At 42.3% G+C, this 22,403-nt stretch overlaps 1 protein-coding gene across 1 annotated transcript in view; it reads left to right on the forward strand.

Annotated features, from left to right (window-relative positions):
* Positions 1 to 17: 17 nt before the first annotated feature.
* Positions 18 to 22,403, forward strand: part of MAML3 (mastermind like transcriptional coactivator 3) — a 242,538-nt gene continuing 220,152 nt past the window's right edge. Inside the window, exon 1 of the mRNA XM_027698834.1 lies at positions 18 to 1,235. Within this exon, the coding sequence (XP_027554635.1) occupies positions 801 to 1,235 (435 nt within the window). The 5' untranslated portion in view covers positions 18 to 800. The remainder of the gene's footprint in view (positions 1,236 to 22,403) is intronic.

Consider the following 22,403-nt stretch of genomic DNA (forward strand, 5'->3'; position numbering starts at 1 on the left):
TTTTTTTTTTTTTTTTCCTCTCTCCAGCTCGGCCCGGATTGTTCATGTGCTTACTTCCCCCAGCCCGAGGATTTGCTATTTAGGTTCCTGTTGAAATGCAACTCAGCAGCCAAAGTACTTTGCGAACACGGTGCGGCATAAACACCAAAACTTTTTTCTAGAAGGAAAATACAATAAGCAAGCGGCTGTGCCTGTCTTTTGATGCCGGGGAGTGCGAGTGAGTGTGCCGTGTGTGCCCAGCGTGTGCCTGTGCTTGGATGTGTGTGTGCGAACGTGCGTGTGAACGGGTGTGCATGTGTATGTGTGTGCATGTGGAGGGGCGCGTGTGTTTCTCCTTATACATGGGGAGAGAAGGCTTTTGGCAAAATCTCCGGAAATCTCACGGAATCTGTTTTGAAATAATGGATTATAAAAAAGAAAGAGGAGGAAAGGAAATGGTCTGATATCTCCTGGAGTTTGCTAACCCGAATTGCTGCTGCTTAGTTTGTTGTGCTTTTTGTGTGTGTGTGTGTGTGTTTGTGGGTTGTGTTGCTGGTGATAACCTTTTAGCACCTTCTCTCTTTATTTCCCTGCCCCCTTCCCTCTCTCTTTTTAATGTTTTGGAGCTTCTCGAGAGGGATTGGCTGGGGGGAAAGAGAAACATTTGCTTGGGATCGCTGTTTCCCTGATACATGATGGTGCCCCCTTCCCCCCCCTCCCCGGTTCTCTAAAAAGTATCCCATCAGGACCCCAGAGGAGACTGTGCGTGTGTGAAGTGTAGGATAAAAAGTTCTTCCAAAATAGTGTGCACGGGGAAGAGGATGGGGGATTTTGCAGCCCCCGCTGCCGCCGCGAATGGCAGCAGTATCTGCATCAACAATAACCTGAACAGCAGCCTCGGCGGGGCCGGCATCGGGGTTAAGAGCACTCCCCACGGCCCTCCTGCCGCCGCTCCCGGTAACAATAACGCTAATAGCAGCGGCATTCCCAAGCACAGCACGGTGGTGGAGCGGCTGAGGCAGCGCATCGAGGGCTGCCGGCGGCACCATGTCAACTGCGAGAGCAGGTACCAGCAAGCCCAGGCGGAGCAGCTGGAGCTGGAGCGCAGGGACACGGTGAGCCTCTACCAGCGGACCCTGGAGCAGAGGGCCAAGAAAACGGGCACCGGCGGCGGCAGCAAGCAGCAGCACCAGAGCAAACAGCAGCAAGATGCCGAGTCCGCCACGGCGGAGCAGAGGAACCACACGCTGATCATGGTAAGGGGATGCGGGCCGGGGGGGCGGAGGGGTGGCTGTCCGCTCCGCGTCGCTCGCCGGGATGAGCTGGAGGTCGCCCCCGTGGCTTTTCAGAGGGGGACGGGGCTCGGCTCAACTTTGGCGGTGACAGGGTCGCTGGTGGGACGGGGGGCTTTCGGAGCGCTTCGCAACTTCGCACGGGCTGGGGCGGGGGGAGCGGACAAACTTTTTCCCCCGTCTCTTTCTGAACGGTGGAGCTACCCTGGGTTTAAGGGGGAAGGAGCAGTGCCGGGCGTGCGCCGCGGGCTGCCCAGAGCCGGGGGAGGGTTTTGTGTATGTGTGCGTGCGTGTTTCGCCACAGCTTTTCCGCGCGTGGGGCTGGTCGCCTTTTAAATCCCGCCGCGGAGGAAGGCAGAAGGTTGGCTCCGCGGGCTGGGCTGGCGGCAGGAGGAAAAGTTGGGCAGGTTTCTCGCCTGGGCTGCCCCGGCGTGCAGCAACCCGGCTCCCCACGCGAGCTGAATCGCTTCCCAAAGTTTCCTTGGGTTTTAAGGAGCTTAGCAAGCAGCGGAGGCGGGGGCGTGTGGGGGGGGGGAAGGGGGGGGGGGGCTGAGCCGGTAGGAGCGTAGCGGCAAGTAGGAAGCGGAGTTTCCCACTCCCAGGCTGCACTGATGATGAATAATAAGAGGAGGTGCGGGGGGAGCCGGGCCCCGCGCTCCGGCAGAGCCTTATTTATAGCAGGTCGCGGCCGCCAGTCGTTCTGGTGCGGGGGGAAGTGGGGGGCTGGTGGTGTTCGTCCCGGCCGGCGGGGGCAGGCGGGCGGCTGTGCCTTGCGGGGGACACGCGTGTGTGTCCTGACGTGTCCCCGCGCCGGGGCGGGGGTGCCCTGCGCTCGGGGGCGGGCACGGGGCAGCTGGGTCCCCGCCGTCTGCCGGGCGCACAATGGGTGGCGGAGAGCGGCGGGGAGGAAAGGAGGGAGGGAGGGAGGGAGGAGGAAGGGAGGTGCGATGGCAGCGTGTGGTTTACAAGCCTCGCACGTCCCTCCCTCTCGCCTTCCCCCGCTGCGCGGGGAGGCGCGGCCGTGCAGGAGGGTCCGGCGGGGCGGCAGCTGCCGCCGGCCTCCGCCGGGGGGGTCTCAGGGACAAAGCGGCGGGGAGGCGGCCGGCTCGGCGGCGGCCCTTCCTCTCGCCCCCCCCCTCCCGCCCCGTATGCGAGAGGAGGGAGCCGAGTGTTTCTCCGGGGCCGCGCCGAGCCCGCCCAGCCCCGGCCGCAGCGCCGGGCAGCTCCTCCCCTGCGGGACGCCCGGCGAGCAGCTCCCTTCCCGCTGCCCCGCGCCGTCCTGCTGGGCGCTCTGCCTGCCCCCAGCCTGGCTTCCTTACGGAGGGGGGGGATACAGGAGGTGGGGATCGCTTCGCCAGCGGCAAACAAAAGCTCATCGCTGAGCGCTGCCCCCGCCTCCCCTCCCGGCCTCCTCGGGAGCGCAGCCCCCGCCGCCCGGCGCATCTTCCCGGCGAGGCGGGGAGCGGGACAGGGAGGGAGCGGGACCGGGGCGCGGGGGGGAGGGAGCGCGGGCAGGGGCCGCACAAAGCGGCGGGGGTGGCGGAATGTGTGTGTGTGTGTGTGTGTGTTGTGTGTGCGCTTCGCAAACAGGAAGCAGAACAACCTCACTGACATCTTGTTGCTTTCCTGATGTTAGCCAGCGAGGCACAACCATGTTTCTCTTCCTCCTGGCGCCTTTCCACAGGACCGAGGGTTTTAAATACACCCCGAACGCGGTGCTGCCGCACCACGGTTCTTCGCCTTGGCGTGCACTTACTCCCGGGGCTGTAACCGAGTCACTCACCAAACCCCACGAACAGGGACTGTCTTTTCATCAGCCAAACTGTCCTCAAATGCCTTTTCCCATCCCATCTCATTTCCACAAGATACAGGAAAGAGGCTGGAGGCTCAGGAGACATTCGCAGAATGACTTCTCTGCAGGGCAGCGTTGTGGTGCGCTGTGTCCCAATCCAGCTCCAGAGCAGCTTCTGGGCCCTAGCTAGTGGTGCGTTGTCCTTTCCCCTTCTTTACAAACCCCTGGAGCATTAGAGTCAGGATTTTTAGTCAGGCAGCTCGTTTGCTGGCCTTCCCTTGAAGGTGTGGGACAGACACAAAGCCAAGCTACAACGTGAAAGTTGTGGAAACAAAGTAACAAAAGGAGGAAATGCAGTTTCGGCTCTCACTGTTGCTAGATTGTCTGAGGTTGGGACACTTGAAGAGCTAAGAGTAGCCTTATTAAAGGGTAGTTTGCCATGAAATTCATGGTAACTGAATTCCTGTGCTGTGATCTTCATGTTATTTAAATGTACTAGATGTGCACTATGCCTAAAAAGATACATTCTGCTGCCTTATTAAACAAAAAGATCTATTTCCATTTTTTTTTAAGAAGGTAGATGTTGCCAAAAAAAATTAAAAACATCATCTGCTTTGTTGCACTTGTAAAGGGTTAATGATGATTTTTTACTAATGTCTAAGAGCATTGGGGAACATCCATGGGCACAAGAAAGTAATGCTTTAAACCTGAGAAATTGCTCCTCTTAAACCAGTTGAAAAGTAGTTTCTTTGAGGCATTTATGCTTTTTTATAGTAAAATCAAAAGAAAACCCCCAAACTTATTAATTTCTAGCAATCATAACAGCGTGGTGAGTTTCACTCTTTCTGTGCATCATAATTTTTATTGACAAACAGTTCGACTTTATTTAACTTTTTTTTTCCTCCCCCACATGAGAAAACAGTAAACTATACTTCAGGATTTTCTCCCTGTCTTTATTCTCTGGTAAATTCCAGTTGAGAGGTTTACAGTGATAACTGTAAACTGGAACAGTCATATGCATCTGCTACTGCTTTACTCTTAATGCAAAATCATTATTAAATTCTTCCCTCAAATTAATAAACTACACGGTTTGGAAATGAAGCTATCAGGATTAAATGACAACAAATGCAATGAGGATAGCAAGGAATACTTTTCCTAATTCTTTTTTTTTTTTTTAATCAAGGAAAATCAAAAGGAAGTTGTGTGTGTGTGTCTGTGTGTGTCCTTCCCTCTCCAAACTGAGAGGTGCTGAGAAGGGAGGGGAGATGTGTGCTGGATCCAGGCAGCCAGTCACCCAGCAAACCCTCCCAGAAGCTGGAGCTGACACACGTGCTGAGTGCCCTTCAGCAAGCTGGGTAAAAAAAACATCTCTAGAAGATGATTATTTAAAGGCATGCACTCTGATTTTCTTCATTGGATGGAGTACAAGTGATCCAGTTTGTACAGTGCTTCTTGCTGCCACCCCCTCAGTTTGCACCCTCACTCCCTGAGTTCGTGAAAGGGATTATGCAGTTCCCACTGTTTAGCACTCTGTCAACTAACAGGCAGTTGTCAATGGAAGTCTTTTTCAACATGGGGTGTAGGAGCATAGGCTTGGATATATTTCATAAATTGCTGTTCTACCCTGAATTTGTGTCTTGTTATAGACCAAGTTTTCACTTGCTGAATTTTTATACAGCTGGATTTATAACTATTTCAGCCTTTTCTACTTGAGGAGAACAGTGGGTTGCAGAACTAGTTTGCTCCCATGCATTGATTGGGGCATGCACAAGAATTAAAATTGTTTATAAATGTCTGTGAGGACCTTTCCTTCTACCCCAGTTCAACCTGGCAAAAACCAAAGTTGTTTTCTGTGCTTTTCAGTTGAATTATTAAAATGCTGTAGCAGCCTGGTTTTCAAAGGAAGTATTGGGAAAATCTTCAGTCCATCCAAAACTCTGCTGCTCATCTTCAGACTGGTTCCAGGAAATATCAACACGTCATTTCAATTCTTTGGTTCTTTGTGAGCTAATCTGCTTTCTTGTTTCCTCCTTTCAGTGCAAGAGTCTTCTGATTCTGTATCTGTGCTATTGTGTGGAGTTCAGAGATTCTGTGTGTATACACATACATTATATTTAGAATAAATAATAAATAATGTATATTTAGTATACAGTAGCCAAATGTATGATAAACATTGCAAGTTATATCACCTCTGTTTCTTATCCCCGTGACTGTTGTTTTTACTGTGCATTTTTTGTCCAGTGAAACACTACACGTATAATTACCACGTTGACCTTCTAATGCATATTTGTTTGCTCCTGAGCTTTCTTATGAAGTATAAAGGGGCTGGAGCTGCTTCTTCCTGTTTTAAGGCCCTTAAAGGCTTTATTTAGCATCATTATAGGTTTGATAGCTACTGTCACAGTGACCATTTCTAAACCTAAAACCAGTCCTCAGGAAACTGAGTTTTAAATACCATAAGCGTAAAATGTTATTTAGAGCAGAGAAATTAGTGACAGAAGTCAAATGACCTATTAGATCATCTTTTCTGCTCCCAGCTACTATGCCAGTTCGGAATTAGTTTAAAGTTACAGAAAACATGGCTGGAAAGTACGGTATTTTCCAGTACTGCTCTTTACCCATTCTGGGCTAATGCTCTGCCTCCTGGAAGTTAATGATCACATTGCCCTTCTACCTGAGGGGAGGGAGATGGGCAGGCCACTCCTTTCAGCTTTCTCCGTGCAAGGGCAGGATGACATATCCAGAATTATAGAAATCTGGTTATACGTCTTCCTTGTTGGCAAATATTCCACCACAGAAAAGTAGTTCCTCCCTCCCCCTCAGTCTCTCCTTTTTGCCCTTTTTGTTGAAAAAGGTGTCCAGAGTGAAAAGTGTACCATTTTCATTTGTCTTAGTGATTCATGGATAATGTCTGTAATGAAATCGAGTGCTGAAGAATGCTGTCAGGCTTGTGCGTAGTTTTTTAAAGTTTACACCTGCTGTATTTAATATGTGCTTGTGTGTATGTTCATAAACCTGTGCACATTTATTGTGTTCTTTCTCATGTAATATTGCTATTTAACTTACTTTATAGGTGCTTAGGAGTTCATCAGTTACACTATGGTGTATATAGTTTATTTCTCTGGCATTGCAAAAATGAAAAATAAAGATGATTTTTTTAGATGTTTTGTTTTATTTTCCACAAGAGGTCAAATACTGTAGCCCTTACTCACGCCTGATGACTAAGTAGGATTAAGCATCTCTTTAGTTAATAAGCTATGTCTGATCTTGCTCACACTGAGGTAAAGTCAGTAGTAAATGCAGAACTGGGATGATACCAGAATTAAATCCCAGGCCAGCAATGCTCCTTCTCTTTCATAAGCATCATAGAAGGAATCATTGTGTAACCCTTTTTATTTTCCTCTTCCTATAAGGGTGGATCTCTATGTCTTTCTTACTCCACAGCCTCTCCCATTTTTCTTCTCCTTTTCATACCAACTCACGCTTGATGCTCCTGTGTGATTACTGTCCTTTAGGACAAGGAGTTTTTGTGCTGACCTCCTTTTGCAGCTAGTCAGCACAATAGGTTTCAGTTTAGCAAACTGAAAGGAATGAAGAGTCTTCACTTCAAGCACTGCTAGCCTCTGATGACCTTTATATGCTCTGATAGAAAGTGTGTCCCTTTAAAAGATAGTGGGTTGTGTTATTATGAGCTGTAGCTGGAGCAGGGCAAGTTATGTTTTGACATAGGGTAGCCAGTCATAGTGAAATCTAAGGTTTACATTGACCAAATAGCATCTATTTGCTTCACTGCAGTGAAGTTCTAGGCAGTGTCAAGTTCAGGAAGAACAACTTTTGCTGGAATACACCCAAAAATCATTCTGCTAATGCAGAGCCAAAAATATTAATATGCGATTGTGTTAGGACAATTGGTTGCATTTGGATTAACCTCAATTTACAGTAACTTGACCTAAAGCTTAAGGCTTCACAAGTGGCTCCAGCTGGTGTAAACCTGAGCTGCACCACTGAGGAAGTCTTGTTTTTCATGTTCCTGTCAGGGGTCAGGTTTTCTGCCTGCCTTTGCTAAGGGTGGCCCTTGCTCATGTACCCCCACTGTCAGCTGGTTCTCCAAGCAGGTAGGAAGGGCAGACACACTACTTCCTTTTCTTCTGGGTTAGTTTTTGGCTGGATCAGATCCATCATTTGTTTGACTGTCCCTCCCGTGGGCAGCACAGTCTTACAACATCTAAATCCTCTTGTGAAACTTCACCCTTATCCCAGGATAAACGTCTGGGACCTATTAGTTCAAACATGCTCACCTGGTAGCCTACATTGAACCTCAGCTAAGTTACACCTGGTGTACATGATTCTGTTGCTGAGCACAGACACTGAAACAGGGAAGGCTGTGTGTAGCAAAGGATACAGAGTTCATTTTTACTTAAACACTTGCTCGTATATGACATTTGGTTGCATATGTATAATTCATGTGAGATGTGCTTGGATTAGCAGAGGTTTAAGGACAGGTCTGACAGCCAGTAACTGCTGACTGGAATCCTTCAAGTGTGTTGTTTTGTGAGTTGAAATGTGAGGTACAATGTCTGACTGAAGTTATGGACCTGTAGTCAGTTTTCCAGCCTGGGATCTCACAGGCTGTTCAGATAAGCAACATACTTGTACATTCAGTGAGAATTTGGGACCCTTAAGAGTTTGAAATATTTATTTTCCTAGTTCGTCTGAGCTGATGAATCACAAAATCATATAACTTTGATTGCTCTTTTGCTTCCCCCTCACACACTTTAGTTTCACAATGTTTGTAGCTCAAAAGTCACCACCAAAGGCTCGTGTTTGCTTTTTGAATACTTGAAACCCAGTTTCATAGGGATTAAGAGAAAATGTCTTTTTAAACTTGCAGTAGTTAATAAGATTGCAGCTGCTGAAATTCTGTGCTTACAGGAAGGGGTTGAACTGCCTTCTTTCAAGACTTCCCTCTTTCATATTGATTTTGTTTGCCACCACATACCGTTAAAATTGGCGAGGAGATAAGAACACTTTAGTCGACCTGAGAGAAGAGAGAAGTGTGTCCACCCATAGGAACTTTGCATTTTATATGTCTGTGAAGCTGCTGAAGCTGGTGCTGCAGTGCTGTTGGTAGCACAGATGATCTATTGCTGTTTGCTTGCTGTCAGTTCTGCACAACCACAGCATACACAAAGTAGGAAGGAGGTTTGAATTTATGACTTTCAGAATAGCTAAGCTAATAAACAGAAAGATCACAAGCTCAAGGATTTTCTTTTTTTTTTTTTTCCTTTTCTTGCTTTTTATCACTTTCTGTGGAGTTTTTATATAGGGCTCTGTAGTGTTCTATAAGTTCTCAGCTCTCATCAACTGAAGCCTTGGTGGAGTTGTGTTTTCACTGATGGAAGGTGGTGCTGCTGGGCTGTGCCTCTTCCCCTCCCCCCTTCCTCACACTTCAGTCTTCTCCCCACATTAATTTCACTATGTGCCATACAGGAGCATTTCAGGTTTAATAAAACAACTTCACTTTCCTCTGGTCTTCAGATTCAGAGGAACAGCTGTTCTGTGCTGTAGTGAAGGTGTAGCTTTTCTGCATCATCTTCATGATGCTTGTGAAAATTTCAGGCCAATTCAGAAAGTCCTTGGATATTGTGCACCTGGGAAGAGAGCAGAGAATTGGTTCTTAACCTTGCTCTGATCCTGGGCAGTGTCACAACAAGAAGCCAATATGCCTATGTATATGTGTTTGTATAAACCATACATATACTTATACACTGGTTTTTAAACTGCTGTCCAAGACAAGGTGAAAGAATTCATGATCAGTTTTGATGGTGAAAGGGGATGTCGTAGTTCAATAAGTTTGAGAACCACTGATACACACCCATTTTCTATATTTTCCTCCTCTTTCTCTTTCCTTTAGCTCATATCTAATCTTCCACGATGTTTTGGCACTTCTGCATTGTGTTTAATCTACAGGAGGAAGGGAGGTGTCTATGGCAAATGAGATCCTGGAAGAGTTCTGGAAAGTATGGGAGTTTTTTAATAATTAAAGATAATTCCTTAAATTGAGGAGAATAGACCAGTGCTATACCAAAAGAGAAACCCTTGCACTTCCTACCACTTCTGTTTGTGCCAAATATTGTGTTTCAGAGTCTAATATTTTCAAAAATGACTTTAAATACGGTTGCCTTAGCTGGCACCAGGTGCCTTTAGACTGCTAAAGACATAGTTACGTGATAGTCAGCTGTGATCTTTGCTGCTATTCCTTTTTGTCTCTGAAGCTGGTGGCTGTTGTTCTGATTTCCCTGGATTGCATTCCAGTGCGTAACTGAGGCAGCATAGGGAAAACTGCTACTGACATTAAATAACAGATTTTTAATGATGCTTTTTGTAAGCAGCTTTGCTATTCGTTAGACATGTTTTTAGTTGTCATCGAAGCAGGTAATGGAGCTTTGAAGGCTTTAGTGGACTCATGCAGAAGACTGTAAACTTCTGGAACTGAATGGTGGCCACATTGTTTGAGCTCCAAACTGGCTGAGGCACTCGGGCATGGCTGGATATGAAGTATTGGTTCAAAATAATCTGTAGGTCCTACTATTACTGCACATCTCTGGGCTGAGCTTGCAGTCTTTGCATTCTAGTAAAAGCAGAGATACCATGCTGAGGTTGCAGTGCTATCTTTTTTTCTTTTCTTCTAATTTGTGCTAGGTAGTTTGCAGACTGAAAGATTTAAAGGCTGGATTGCTGCAGTTTTGAAAATTCACCTGAGAGAATTTGGCTTTACGTTTTTTTTCACCCCATGGGATTTGACTGGGGCTTATTTTTTCTAACCCATTTTATTATACTTTCTGCATCATGAAAAACAATTAAACACCCCCTCCCCCCCATTTATTTTCTCTCCTCCATTTCATTTACAACAAAACAAACCAAAAAACTTTATGGTCACACTAAGGTTTACCACCCTTCTCAGTAACATTTTTGTTGTGGAAAATGCCAGCAGTGAGAAGGGATAATGGAGAACTGTGCATGTAGAATAAAAAAAACCCAAAATTGATTTTGACTGGTGACATTGAAAGTTTCACCTCTTCTTCACCTATCACTGTGGTAAAGTGTGTGGCAGTCTAGTTACAGCCAGAGAGGGGTTCTGAGAAGTTGGCATACACTATATTTCTTTATAGTTGCTATAGATATTTGAATACAAGAAACACAGTAATTTGTGGTTTTAATTTTCGGTCAGAATAGAAAGCACCTTGAAAAAGTGATACCTCAGGGATGGCAATTTTGTCTCTTATTCTCTTTTGACTTATTTCATGCTGTTTAAAGCTATTGGTAAGAACACATTATGTTTACCTGTCTTTTAAGTTTATCCAAACAAAACATCGGCATTTTCACGGCACACTGCATACAACACAAAAACTGTATTATGCAGGTTCTGAAAACCATTGCTGTCTCTGTAAAACCTACTAGTTAACTACTTTAGGATCTCTTCACCTGTTACTGCCTTAGGGTTAATGAGATGTGGCAGCTGAGGCAAGTGAAGGGTTTGTTGCCATTAAATGGGGTGGTCTCCATGCTGCAGTCCTAGACCTACGCTGGTGCCTATGAGTCTGTCTGTGGTACTAACATAGGAGGAAAATTAGCTGCCCAGGAGAAAAACAATGTTTATTTCTTGGTGAAAGGTGAAGGTACGTGGTGTGGTACTAGGGAAGAGGGACTAAAGGAAAGGAGAGGCAGAAGATCCCATGTAGTTTGCTTTAAACTGCAGTAGCTCTTATAATCAAAGTGATCAACGATTCAAAATATCTCCTGGAATTTTGCAGGTGCTGTCCTTTACAATTCTGCCCAGGGAAGTGTTGGAATTGCCATCCCTTGAGGTATTTAGCAGACATGGAGATGTGGTACTTAAGGACATGGTTTAGTGGTGGATTTGGCAGTTCTGGGTCAACATTTGGACTTGATGACCCTAAGGGTCTTTTCTAGCTAAATGATTCTATGTCAGCAAAGTTGTGAAAGAAGCTCTGCCCTCCCCTATGCCCTTGTCCTGTGGTGGTTCTCTGCTTAGCTGCCAGTTGAAAGCCTGGTAGTTGTGGTGCGTTGCTGTAGTGAATTTGGGAGTGAAATACTTAAGCAGTTATGGAACACCAGACAGAGCATTATTGCAAGTGTCTTCAGGAATAGTGATATAGTTACTCCTAAGGGTGAGGTGATGATCCAAAGTGTAAAGAATGCTGAGGAGAATATCTTTTCACCCCAATATAGTCCAAAGAAGACATCATACTGGCCACAGTGTGGACTTCTATCAGGTAAATGACCACTGTCCTTCCTGTGAGGGGAAACAAAAAAAAAGCAATGTTTCTTTTGTTTGCTAATTTCCTTCTGAAAAGTAATAAACTTTATGTTTCTCATGATAAAAGAAGGAAGAATGTGGTTTTGCTTGATCTTTACAGTATGGTAATTGCATTTCTTTTTTTCAGGCTACTCAATAGGTTTATGCTCATTTTAATTCCACGTAGAACAGTGAATCAGGTTAAATAATTAGGAAAGGCCCATGTAAATAGTCATCACCATTCATGGAGTGTGATGCCTTGACTTGCATATGGGCCTTGAGGTAACACTCAAATGAGGGACTGTGTCCAAGACAGACACTTGGACAGTTTTATTTTCCTTCTCTTTGAATCTATATCTGGGCAATATGATGATAATTGTTATTCAAATAATCCGGGGGGGAAAAAATCACAGATGGAGCAGCTTCTGCCAACTTTCCTGTGTAAAATGAGAATTAGTAAAGGTGATGTAAGTTATTAAATTGTACTTGGAATGCTGATTAGCATAGGTGATTTAATTATTTTTAAAATATGTTAGTGATGGGGAGGGTCAGTGGGATTTTCTTGTTTGTTTGGCATTTTTTTTTGTTGTTGTTTTGGATTTTTCTTTTTGGGGGGAATTTTTTTTGTATGTTTTTTCTCCTTTCTCAGATGTTTTATTTCAGAATTATCTCACTTGTTAGAATCCAACCTGTTAGCACAACAAGTAGATAACAGTATTAGCAATATTGGTATTTCTAATGCAGTGAGTTTCATATGTCAAGTTTCACTAGTGGAGAAGACATTGTTTCTGGTTTAAAAATTATTTACTTCCCAAATCTGTGACTTATCTCTTGCAGATGTGAGCGCATGGTGAACATCTCTCATAAAGTCACATAAAGAGTTTATCAGAACAGATTTGGACTGGTTAGGTTGTCCATAAATGTAATGGCAGGAGCAAATTGTACTGGTTGTCTCAAATAACAGTAGAATTAGTAACAAATTCTAACCAAAGTACTTCACCTCATACTTTTCCCCCACTTTTACAATATGACTCTTCTCAGACATTTGTAAATACAGGAATATAACTGATAACCAAGGCCAGTAAGTGAAAAACAATGATTGAGTCCTATACATAGGGTTCTGTAAGGAATGTAGCATAAACAGACCCATAAAATACTTTGTATAATTCAGAGATGCTTTTTGTTTACAAATATATTGTTCTTATATGTTTTAAGATTCAGTATTTAAGCTGAGGATTAGATTTCTTTCATGTGGAGGGAGGAAACTAAATGCCTACAGTTGTGTAAAACTTCTATCAATGTGATAGCAAACATAATATTTTTTTTACTGGACAAGATCCATGTTAATTTTATAATAGATATTGATAGATTTTTTTTTGCAATAATTCACTTTGGGTAGGATATTTTTCTTGCCTTTTGCCCTTGGTTTGATTAGTTGGGAGGTTTGTGGGGTGAGTTGCTCTTTGGTATTCTTGGAGGTGTTTTGGTTTGCTGGTTTTGTGGTTTGGAAGGAGAAACAAGACGGTGCTGCATCAGAAAGGCAGAGACCTGAGGAAGCAGATTGAAGGACAGGAAGAAAGTGTGGGTCAGGAGATGGATGGAATCCAGACAGAGTAGAGCAAAGCAGACATCAGCTGTAATGGAAGGACAGAAATACATAAGAGGGTGTTGGGTTTGTTGAATCAGGCTGGAGAGCAGAACTTTGCCTCTGGCTGTGTACTTGGGCTTTACAAAGAGCTGTCCACAGCTAGTCAGTGAGAGCATAGGTACCTCTAATGAACTCAGCTTTTGCTACCTTGGGCAGCCAGAGCTTGGTGCTGGGGTGTTTAACAGGGCCATAGTCGTGGTTAGCTGCAAATATCAGGCAAATGAGTTGGTTTAGAGTTTCCAGACCTTATGTCCATCAAAGTATTATAGTGTGTTATGCCAATGGATTTTCTGCACAATTGTTAAGCTAGGTGGTGACTTTTGTTTGTATATTTTGGTCAGATTTGAGGAATTCTGAACACTTGCTAGTGACACAGATAATGAATATATATGGCAATCATTCAGCAAATGTGAGCCCCTGGACAGCAGACTTGCTTTTCTTATTTACCTGTTTCATATTCCTTGCAAGTCACCAACAGACTGCAGCAGTTCATGTGAAAACCATTGCCCAGGTGACCCTCTTCCATGTTACTAATGGACACGTGTGTATTGTAAGTCCTTTATGTGTAAATCCTATTTACACATTTCTGAAGTTGGTTAAGTAAGTGGCATGGGATTTTTCTCCTGATGGATTAGTTTTGTTTTGCTAACACGATACATTTCAATACTTTTTTCCCCCTCTATGTATGAATTCATTGCTAATACAAATCTGTTCACAAAAAGCAACTGCTGTGGCAGGTAGAAGGCAATGCATATTTCTCAAACTAGTGAAACAAGTAAAAAGTATTTTAGGTGGTTTAGGCACAGTGGTTTAGTGGCTGGCTGTGTTCCTGTTTTCTGATGGATAGAGAAATGCTGAGGAGTGCACTGAAGGTCCTGTGTTACTTAACAGCTCTGGGAGATTTCCTTTCCCTTGGGTAGTAGTGTCTCATATTTTTGGAAGGGAGGGAATAAGCTTCTGCCCTTGAGGTCAAACTGCACCACCAAACAGCCAGGGTTTCTGGAAGATTTACAGATTGGATAGTGCAATAAGCCATAGTTGTGTCCTCTTATTGGCCAAGCAATCCTATCTGTGACTTAGTGTGTGAAGGGGGTAGTTGGTGCTTTAGATTGTTGGGGTGATTTGCATCCTCTGGAACAGGTGAGCTTGAATATTAATGCAGAGTTTCATCAGACCTACTTGGGCCATTAATGTCTCAGGCAAAAAAAAAATTCTATAAGAATGCAAAGCACTCTGAAGAGTTCTTAAGACAATAGGATTGGTATGATCCAAAAGTGTGCCTCTTGCAGGCTTAAATTGATTGTGAAGTTGACAGAACTTTTATCTGCAATATTTCATGTTTCAGTCGTAACACTGAGATGACAGTGTTCCGCAATTAATTATCACTCATAATACTGAAATTTCAGTAAGGATCTTTATGTCATAGAGTTGCCCTCTGATTTGAGGAAGTTGGCAGAAGGACATATGTCATATTTTCAGCACAATGTTTTACCTGTCCAAGAAGTATCTGTACTCAGTTTAGGTAATTGGACTTGCCTTCATCACAAGAAGTTTGGCCTTGAGGTAAAGACAAAGACTAATACAGACAATTGGTGTTGTGAGAGCACAGGAAAATCCAACCAGTTTCACACCTAGTATGTAGACTACCTCATGAAAGAGACCCTTTCTCCTAGGATTGTAGAACTGAATGGAAGGTCTCTGTATTTTGGTAATATTAAGTAATAGTGTGCTTATTTCCCTCTCTTGTTATTCACAGCTGTGTTTTTGTGTTGCTTCTGTTCCTTTTGTTGTTCTGTAAATATCAATATACATCAATCTCTTATTCTTTGTTATGCTGTGAAGAGATTGTTTGTATAATGAGGTATTAAAGGCTCATTTAACTTCACTGAGTTCATCTTTGAGACACAGAACATGTAAGAAAAGAAACAAAGTGAAAGATATCTGTGGAGACAGAAGTTGAACCTTATTAGTGATATTTAGAGCAAATTTGGGGGTATATCTTAGAAAGTTACTGCTGACAGGCAGAACCTAATACTTGCATAAAGAACTATACTAATTCTTGTAATTAACTGAGTTTTGGCAAACTGCATGAGTAAAAAAAGAAACTCCAGAAATCCCCAACTCATTGCTTATAGTTGAGCCATTTATATAGATGATTTTATTCATAACTTTTTTTCTGTCATGTGTCAGCGCTTTCTGGCCCTGTTCTTCAATATTCCCTATATATAGGTTTTATTTCTAAACTCTAGAATTTAGAAATCCAGAGATGTCATTTCTCACAGTTAAGAAAAACAATTTGTGTATGGGAAATTTTCGGAAATTTTTGCATCTCTGCCAGAAACAGCCCCACCACACCCCCCCATGCCTGAAAGCCAAGGATCTACAAGTTATAAGCTATTGAAAACTAATACAGACATTAAAAGCCCTATGTCAAATGCAAGATATTTTTACCAGTTTAAGAGATACTGGTTTCAAATGATGGTTAATGTGCGTTGGCTGGGCTCTGACTGAAAGGAAGAAGATAAAGGGTTTATGAGGGTAAAACAGACCTTTTCTTTTTTTTTTTTTTTTTTTTGCAGGGGCCTGTGTCAGTCCTTCAAGGGGAAGAGACACAAATCTTCATAATTCTTGCTGTTTGTGATCGTTATTTATCTGAATGGTATAATTGCCATAAAAGCACATAAATACTATATTTCTAATTCCTCAGAGTAAACCTATACTACATTTCATATAAGTGTGTGTATATTTAAGTGCAGTCACTGTATGATTGGTTTTGTTCAGCATAGATGATGTCCACTGATGGTTCAGTTTTTATTAAGAAAACATACTTTCACAAGTTCTCTGTAATAACAAATATGTCACGTTGCTCTGAGGATATAATTTGTTGTAGCAAGGATGTTGCATTAGTTTTTTAAGTATCAGGGAAGATCCATACAGCTCCCCTTTGCAGTTCAGTAGCCTCATGCTGAAATTGCTCATAAGACAGTATAATTCTTATAGAGAGAACCTTGCAATGAGTAATGGATTTATTTATGGTGAATGTGTGTTTTGACAACTGGGACCATACTTTTAATTTCCGTTTGTAAGGTGGAAGTTTGAAGAATTGGAGGGCTCTGACACTTCAAGAAAATTATGTGATTGGAAAAAGTCTTCATTTCCTCCAAAATCATTTTTCTGCAAAGGCCTTTCATCCTGGCACTGCTAAGTTAGTTTAATTCCTCCAAGGGAAGTGTGTGTGGGTAAAAACCCACAACAAAACTCTCTCTGTTTCTGCAGCAGGGTTTTACTGGCTGCTTCAGTTCTGTACCTGCTGTTACTGGCATGTGGATTTATCTCAATAATGTCTGTTCTGAAGAAGTTTCAGAACTGGGCCATATTTAAAATTTTGTTTAGTGTTGGCTTTATTCTTTCTGGGTGAAACTTCTGTGAGGTGTAGACCAATGCTTTTGTGAAAATTGGATTGTAATCTAGACATCTCATTGAGCAGAATGTGTGGGAATGGAGAAGTGGCAATATCTTTCCCAGCAGTATTATATGAAGCTATTTTCATTCGGTGTGATGTCAGAAGAAATATATTCTGACCCACACAGTAATGAAGGCTGCAGGTTTTCTTGCGGACAACCACAAAAATATGCATCTTGAATTTTAGTAGCAAATAGCCACTGACTTGGAAGGGCTAATTCCACACAGCCCAGAGACCCTGATGGGCAAAAGTAGCAGGCATTTTCATTTCAGTGCCTGTTCTCAAGGTGATGCTGGCTCTGTATTTTTGGAATAGTAACACCTGTCTGTGTTAGTCCAACAAATGAGGAAGCACTGGGAAAAGGGCATTCCTCTGCCTCTTCATGCCACAGCAGCACAAGGTAAAAAGGAATAAGGCCATGCTGCTGGCTTGTTCCCTGTTGTCCTGTTGGATCCATCTGAGTGCCCTGGTTTGCTAGTCAAGCTAGAGGAAGATATTGTGGAGAGGCAGAATCTCCCTGGTCCCTGAACATTATGTGCTAAGCTGTAGGTTGATCCACTTACTTGTGTGATTTCAGAGTTTTGGGGTTTTTTTCTGGAGGACAAACGAGCATCAAAAAGTGGCTTTCTTCCATATTTAATATCAAAGGCACTTACTGGTTTAATACATTCATATAAGTAAGTATATTGAGTACCTTAAAGAATTAAATGAACCGATTATAAATGCTGGAATAAAGTCTATTCTTAAAATACAAGTTAAGGGAAGTACATAAATGTACTTAAATTTCTCACAAAGTGTAAGATGTTATAAGCTGTGCAATATCTGGAGCCCATTGCCACGATTAAAAAAGAAAAAAAAAAATCCCAGGCATTACTCCTGTGTGCAGGGGGAAACCCCGGGTAATAAGCTCTGAGCTCACACGCTATCCCTGGGACAAAAATAGCCAGCTGTCCAGGCTCTGGTGAAGAGGAGGCTTAGGAGGGAGGAGATATGTGCTCTCTGTTAGTCATGGTGTGATGTGCTGGCCAGCAGGACAAGCAAGAGATGGGGCTTATGTTAAGGGAAGTAATTTTAATTTGAAGGAAGGTTTTGTATCAGCCCTTTTTGTTCTACAGCTTGCATATTTATTCAATCCCTTCTCACTGCTGGGAATTGGGTTGGACAAGAGAAAGGGTAGGAACTTTTCTTAAAGCTGAAGGAAATGAAGAACAGCCGCGAGGTTATTCTGGTGGGGAGTCCCATGAAGCTGCAGGAGTGTTCACAGCTATGGAAATGCCCCTTCTGGTGGCCACTGGTCAGATCTACTCAATTTTAGCCTGGACCTCTTCTCTTCGTGTCCAGTCACTGCCATTGATGCAGTTGTGTGAGGGGAACCACAGCAAGGGGAGTCCAGCTGCTGCCCAGTGTGGTGTGTGAGGGAACAGAGGCTCTGTCCCACAGCAGGTGTGTGGAGTGGAGCTCCAAATGGCCCCACAAAGCCTGCAGGCACTCAGTCCCAGGCAGCTTCGACTTTACCTTGTGCTAAGAGTGTGATGGTTTTAATTGGAACTGCCTTGCCTTTAAAAGCGTGTTTCTACAGAACCTTTCTAAGATGATTGGCAATGCGTAACTTTTTTGACTTGGCGTTAATTGTTGAATGTTCTCCTTTTTTTAAATTATCATTTTGTAAACTTATAGATGCTGTTGGTGACCATCCAACTGAGGTCTGCTTCAGGTGTTAAAACGTAATTTATTAAATCAAAGCAATGCCGAGGTACTAGTATTTCCTTCTGGGTCTAAAATTCAATTGTTGGGTGAATGGTTTTGTGGTAGAGGAGCAAATGCTTTCAAAAAGATACTGTACAAAATATATGTCCCTTTCATATTCCCCTTTGCACATTCTGATTTTCATTTTGTTTTTTAATTTAATAATTTTCTGTAGTCATTTCTTCCAGTGGGCTTTGTGCAGTCTCTCTTGCTCACTTTGTGAAGCCGGAGAAGGATTTAACAATAGCTTTAAAACAAACATACTATTTCTATAGCTTTTCATATTTTGGCATGGACTGGTGTGTGAAAAAGGCTTGCAGGTTCACTGTAGCCTTTGAGCACTTTTATATGGGTGTATTACTGACCACCCCATACTATGCCCTGTTCACTCGGCTTCTGCCCCAGAAAGTTGACAGAGGCAGTAAGTGAAGAATTCAATAAGACAGCAGGAATAAACCCAAGGTGGATTATGCTGATAATAGTAGCAATTACTTGGTGTCTTTCTCTGAAGAAATGCTACCATACTTATTAAAATAGATTAGACTAGGTAAAGGAAAAATCTGCTGCCTTTTTTTCCTGCAAACGTGAGTGGTGCTGTTCTTTGCAAACTGAAGAAGGATGCAGGGAGCCTAAAATTAAGCCATATCTGTTGATCACTACAGAGCATTCTGGAAGGTTTCTTTCACGTTTCCCACAACACAGTCCCTGTCATAGTGAAGAAACACTAAGAGCAGCATCACTACCCCTCCCGTGCAATTTCTGTCTGGATTTTCATGTAAATCTCCTACTTAGAAGGAATTAGAATAGTAAGACAAGAAATTGTGAAACAAGATCTAGAGATTTAGAATCTCTTATCCTAATGCTCCTTTCCCTCAGGTCCTTAAAGCACTCTTCCTCTCCCAGTTTTTGTAGTGGCTATAGAATGGTTTGAAAGGGACCTACTTCCAGCCCCTCTGCCATGGACAGGGAAACCTTCTGCTGGACCAAGTTGCTCAAAGCCCCATCCAACCTTATGCTGTTGTTCCTCTGGTTACTTGCAGTCTGTGTTCCAAGAAGATAATTCAAAACTGACCAGATTAAACTGATGGATAAAGATGACTTTTTTTTTTCATCTGTCAGCTGCAGTTAGTTTTTCATGAGTCATTTGTCAGTGGTGTTAACTTCCATTTCTCTGCTCAGGCCCTAGTTTGGAGTGTGATTTGATTTTTTAAATTTTTTTTCTTTTTTTTTAACACATACACACACTGACCACCAAATGTGAGTGGGTAAAAAACACCTGAAACACAGAATTTTCCCCAGTTCTTAATTCAGATTTATGAGCTCTGTTAGTAAACTTGAAATTAATTTTCAAAACACAAATCAGATGTGAAAATTGGATAGCTTATGCCTAAATTGATGTCACCTGTTAGAATAATACAACCATAAAAAAAAAGGCAACTGAACACCGTATTTATACTGAAGTTTTAAAGGAAATTGAACCAGCAAAGGTTGACATTTAGGAAGTATTCTGGAACAAGGGGGTCCTAAAATTCTAAACAAGACAATGGAAGTCTTCTGTGCTGACACACTGACATGGTGTCTTCATCAGTTTACTTGATTCAAGTAGTTCATGTAAGGCTGAAAACTGAGTGTGAAGACAGCCAGAGGAGATTTCTGTTTCCCATAGGGTGAAAGCCAAAGTATCTACTAATCTTTAAATATTTTTAAATACAGAGGAAACCCAGTTTCATAAACTTTCATTCTTAACAGGTGCGCTGAAGGTATTTTTAGAATTAATTAAATGCCAGTATTTTGCTGTGTTAATGCAGAGTGGTTTGTGTATTCACACAAAGGGCAAATGGAGTTGCCAAGTAACATATTTTAATATGTACCAACCAATAAGAATTGACCCTTCCTTAGAAAAACCAAAAATGTCCTCAATCTGATTTATTCATATCAGGGTTTCCTGCTTGATAGTTTAAATCCTGTTTAAATTCACGAATTTACATCACTTTGATTTATATCAGCCATTCTGCCTTCAAATGAAGAGGGAACAGGCTGGGACTCAAGGGCCTTTACAATTTAGCACTACACTTATTCCATTTTCCTGTTTTAAATCACACAGTTTGTCTGATACCTATCTGCACTTCCTTTGCTGTGCTCATCAGCTCAAACATCTTCCTTTGTGTGAGTTTTTGAACACTTACCTTGTATTGGAATAAGGAAGGGGTTCTCTTATCAGAATAAGAAAGGGGAGTTTAGTAGTTTAACAGTGTAATTTAGATGATAATGCAGCACAAATGTGTAACTTACAAAGATGTTCATGAGCAGTAAGTATTTTGTATCATAATGACACTTATTTACATACAGTTAATTGCTTTTATGCTTTTACCATTTTCAGTTCTGTTTGGTTTTTACTGGGCTAAAATTCAGTGAGTTTGGCTTCTTTTTCTTTTTTTAACTAAGGACATCAAACTCTGGTCCTTTCTGTCCTTTTTTCTTTAACTTGGAATCATAGGAGAAAAGGTGCTTTTTCCACTCCAGTTTCCAGATTGAATGGGCTTTGTCTGTGGTCAGGTGGTAAAAGTTGTCATCTTCAGAGCAAGCAGATCCCATAAATGCACTGCTCTGCTCACTAGGGTAAATTGATTATTTTATTAATTGTGGTTTATGGTATATAGTAATGGGAAGTTTTTTTACTCACCGACTGACATTTCAGAATAATTTGTCAGTTTGAGTATCAAAAACAACGAAGAAGGACGAAACGTTTAAGGAAAACAGAAGTTTTGGAGAAATTTAGTTGTAAACTAGGGGTCTGTTATTTTAGCAGGTGTTAGAAGTTTCTTTAGTGGAGGGTTTTGCAAAGCACACCACCACCCTCCTCTCCCTGTTGAATAACTAGTGAACAGACATTGTGACAAAAGAAATGTTTATGTTTAAATTCAAGAGTAATGCACCAGATTTCATACCACAATGCTTGTAGTTAATTAGGAGGTGGGCTTGAGGGTTGTGAAATGCTGCTGTCATCTCTGGAGTCTCAGTTTCAGTGCCTAGACTGTTAAATGGCTTGTTTTCTTGTTCTTCAAGGGCAAGGAATCAATTATAATCAAGAAAGTTTGAAGTACTAGTAGAAATGAGTTTAAGTGTCTGGGCTATATTGTTCAGCTGCTCTTAAGCATCAGTTAGCCTGGCTTTTTGGAATGCATCTTTTTATCTACGCTCTTTCTCAGCATTATTTAGTGTATAGCTTACAATAAAATCAGTGCAGACTGGGACATGTTTCCATCACCAGTGAGTTTTAAGTCTGTGTTGGATTTGATGAAGACCCAATTCTGATAGCCCTTTACCCTTAGAAGAACATGGATAGGAAATATGAGGGTGCTTGACAGTGAAATTCCTTGAGGAAATGGGTTTATATGGGGATTAAAAGAAAGAACTTGTTTGGTGGATGTTTTACTTCTCTGACTGTACAGATCTAGCTGCAGTAGAAAAAGAAGGGAAAGTTATGAGGTTTTAACCTTTCCTGGTAATTCCTGGAACAAGGAGGCTGTGATAAGTTTGGGAAGTACTTGCACACCTGGGATGCAACATTAAGAGTGAATAGGCAGCAGGGTTCACTGTGGTTTTGGTTTCTAAGTTTCCTTCATCACAGCACATGGAGATACCCGAAGCCAAGAAACAAATTTTGAGGTTGTCTTTATTGTAAGTGACTGAAATGAACAGTTGGTTTAAAGATTGTGTAATGATATATAACATGATATGCAGTTTTGCCAAAAACACTAATGTAAGTCTGTGTTTACTTAATGAAAATATAATTGATACTGTTGCCAATTCAGCAGCCTGTAAAGATCTTCTAGCAAATCCACTAAATGTTGCTTTCTGTAGAAAGGGGCAACCTTTGTATCTTGGCATAGTTTAAGTATAGTTTGTCAGCTGTAACCTGGTGCACCATGTTGGAAGTTGCTTAGCTGGAGATTGCTCAAATATCATGATCTCTTTTTTAATTTGTAGATACACATGTAAGAGGGAACTCTCTCCTCTTTTGCTCTTTGGAGTTAGATGTTGAATGCAGAGTAATAAAATACATTTGCATACTTTTCTTCCCCCACAGATTCTGTGATTAGGAAAACATTACCAAATCTTAGCTGTGACCAACCTTTCCTTTCTGACCATGGAAAAGGATC

Source organism: Neopelma chrysocephalum, unplaced genomic scaffold (genome assembly GCF_003984885.1).
Source record: "Neopelma chrysocephalum unplaced genomic scaffold, ASM398488v2 Primary Assembly neopelma1_133, whole genome shotgun sequence".
Lineage (NCBI taxonomy): Eukaryota > Metazoa > Chordata > Aves > Passeriformes > Pipridae > Neopelma > Neopelma chrysocephalum.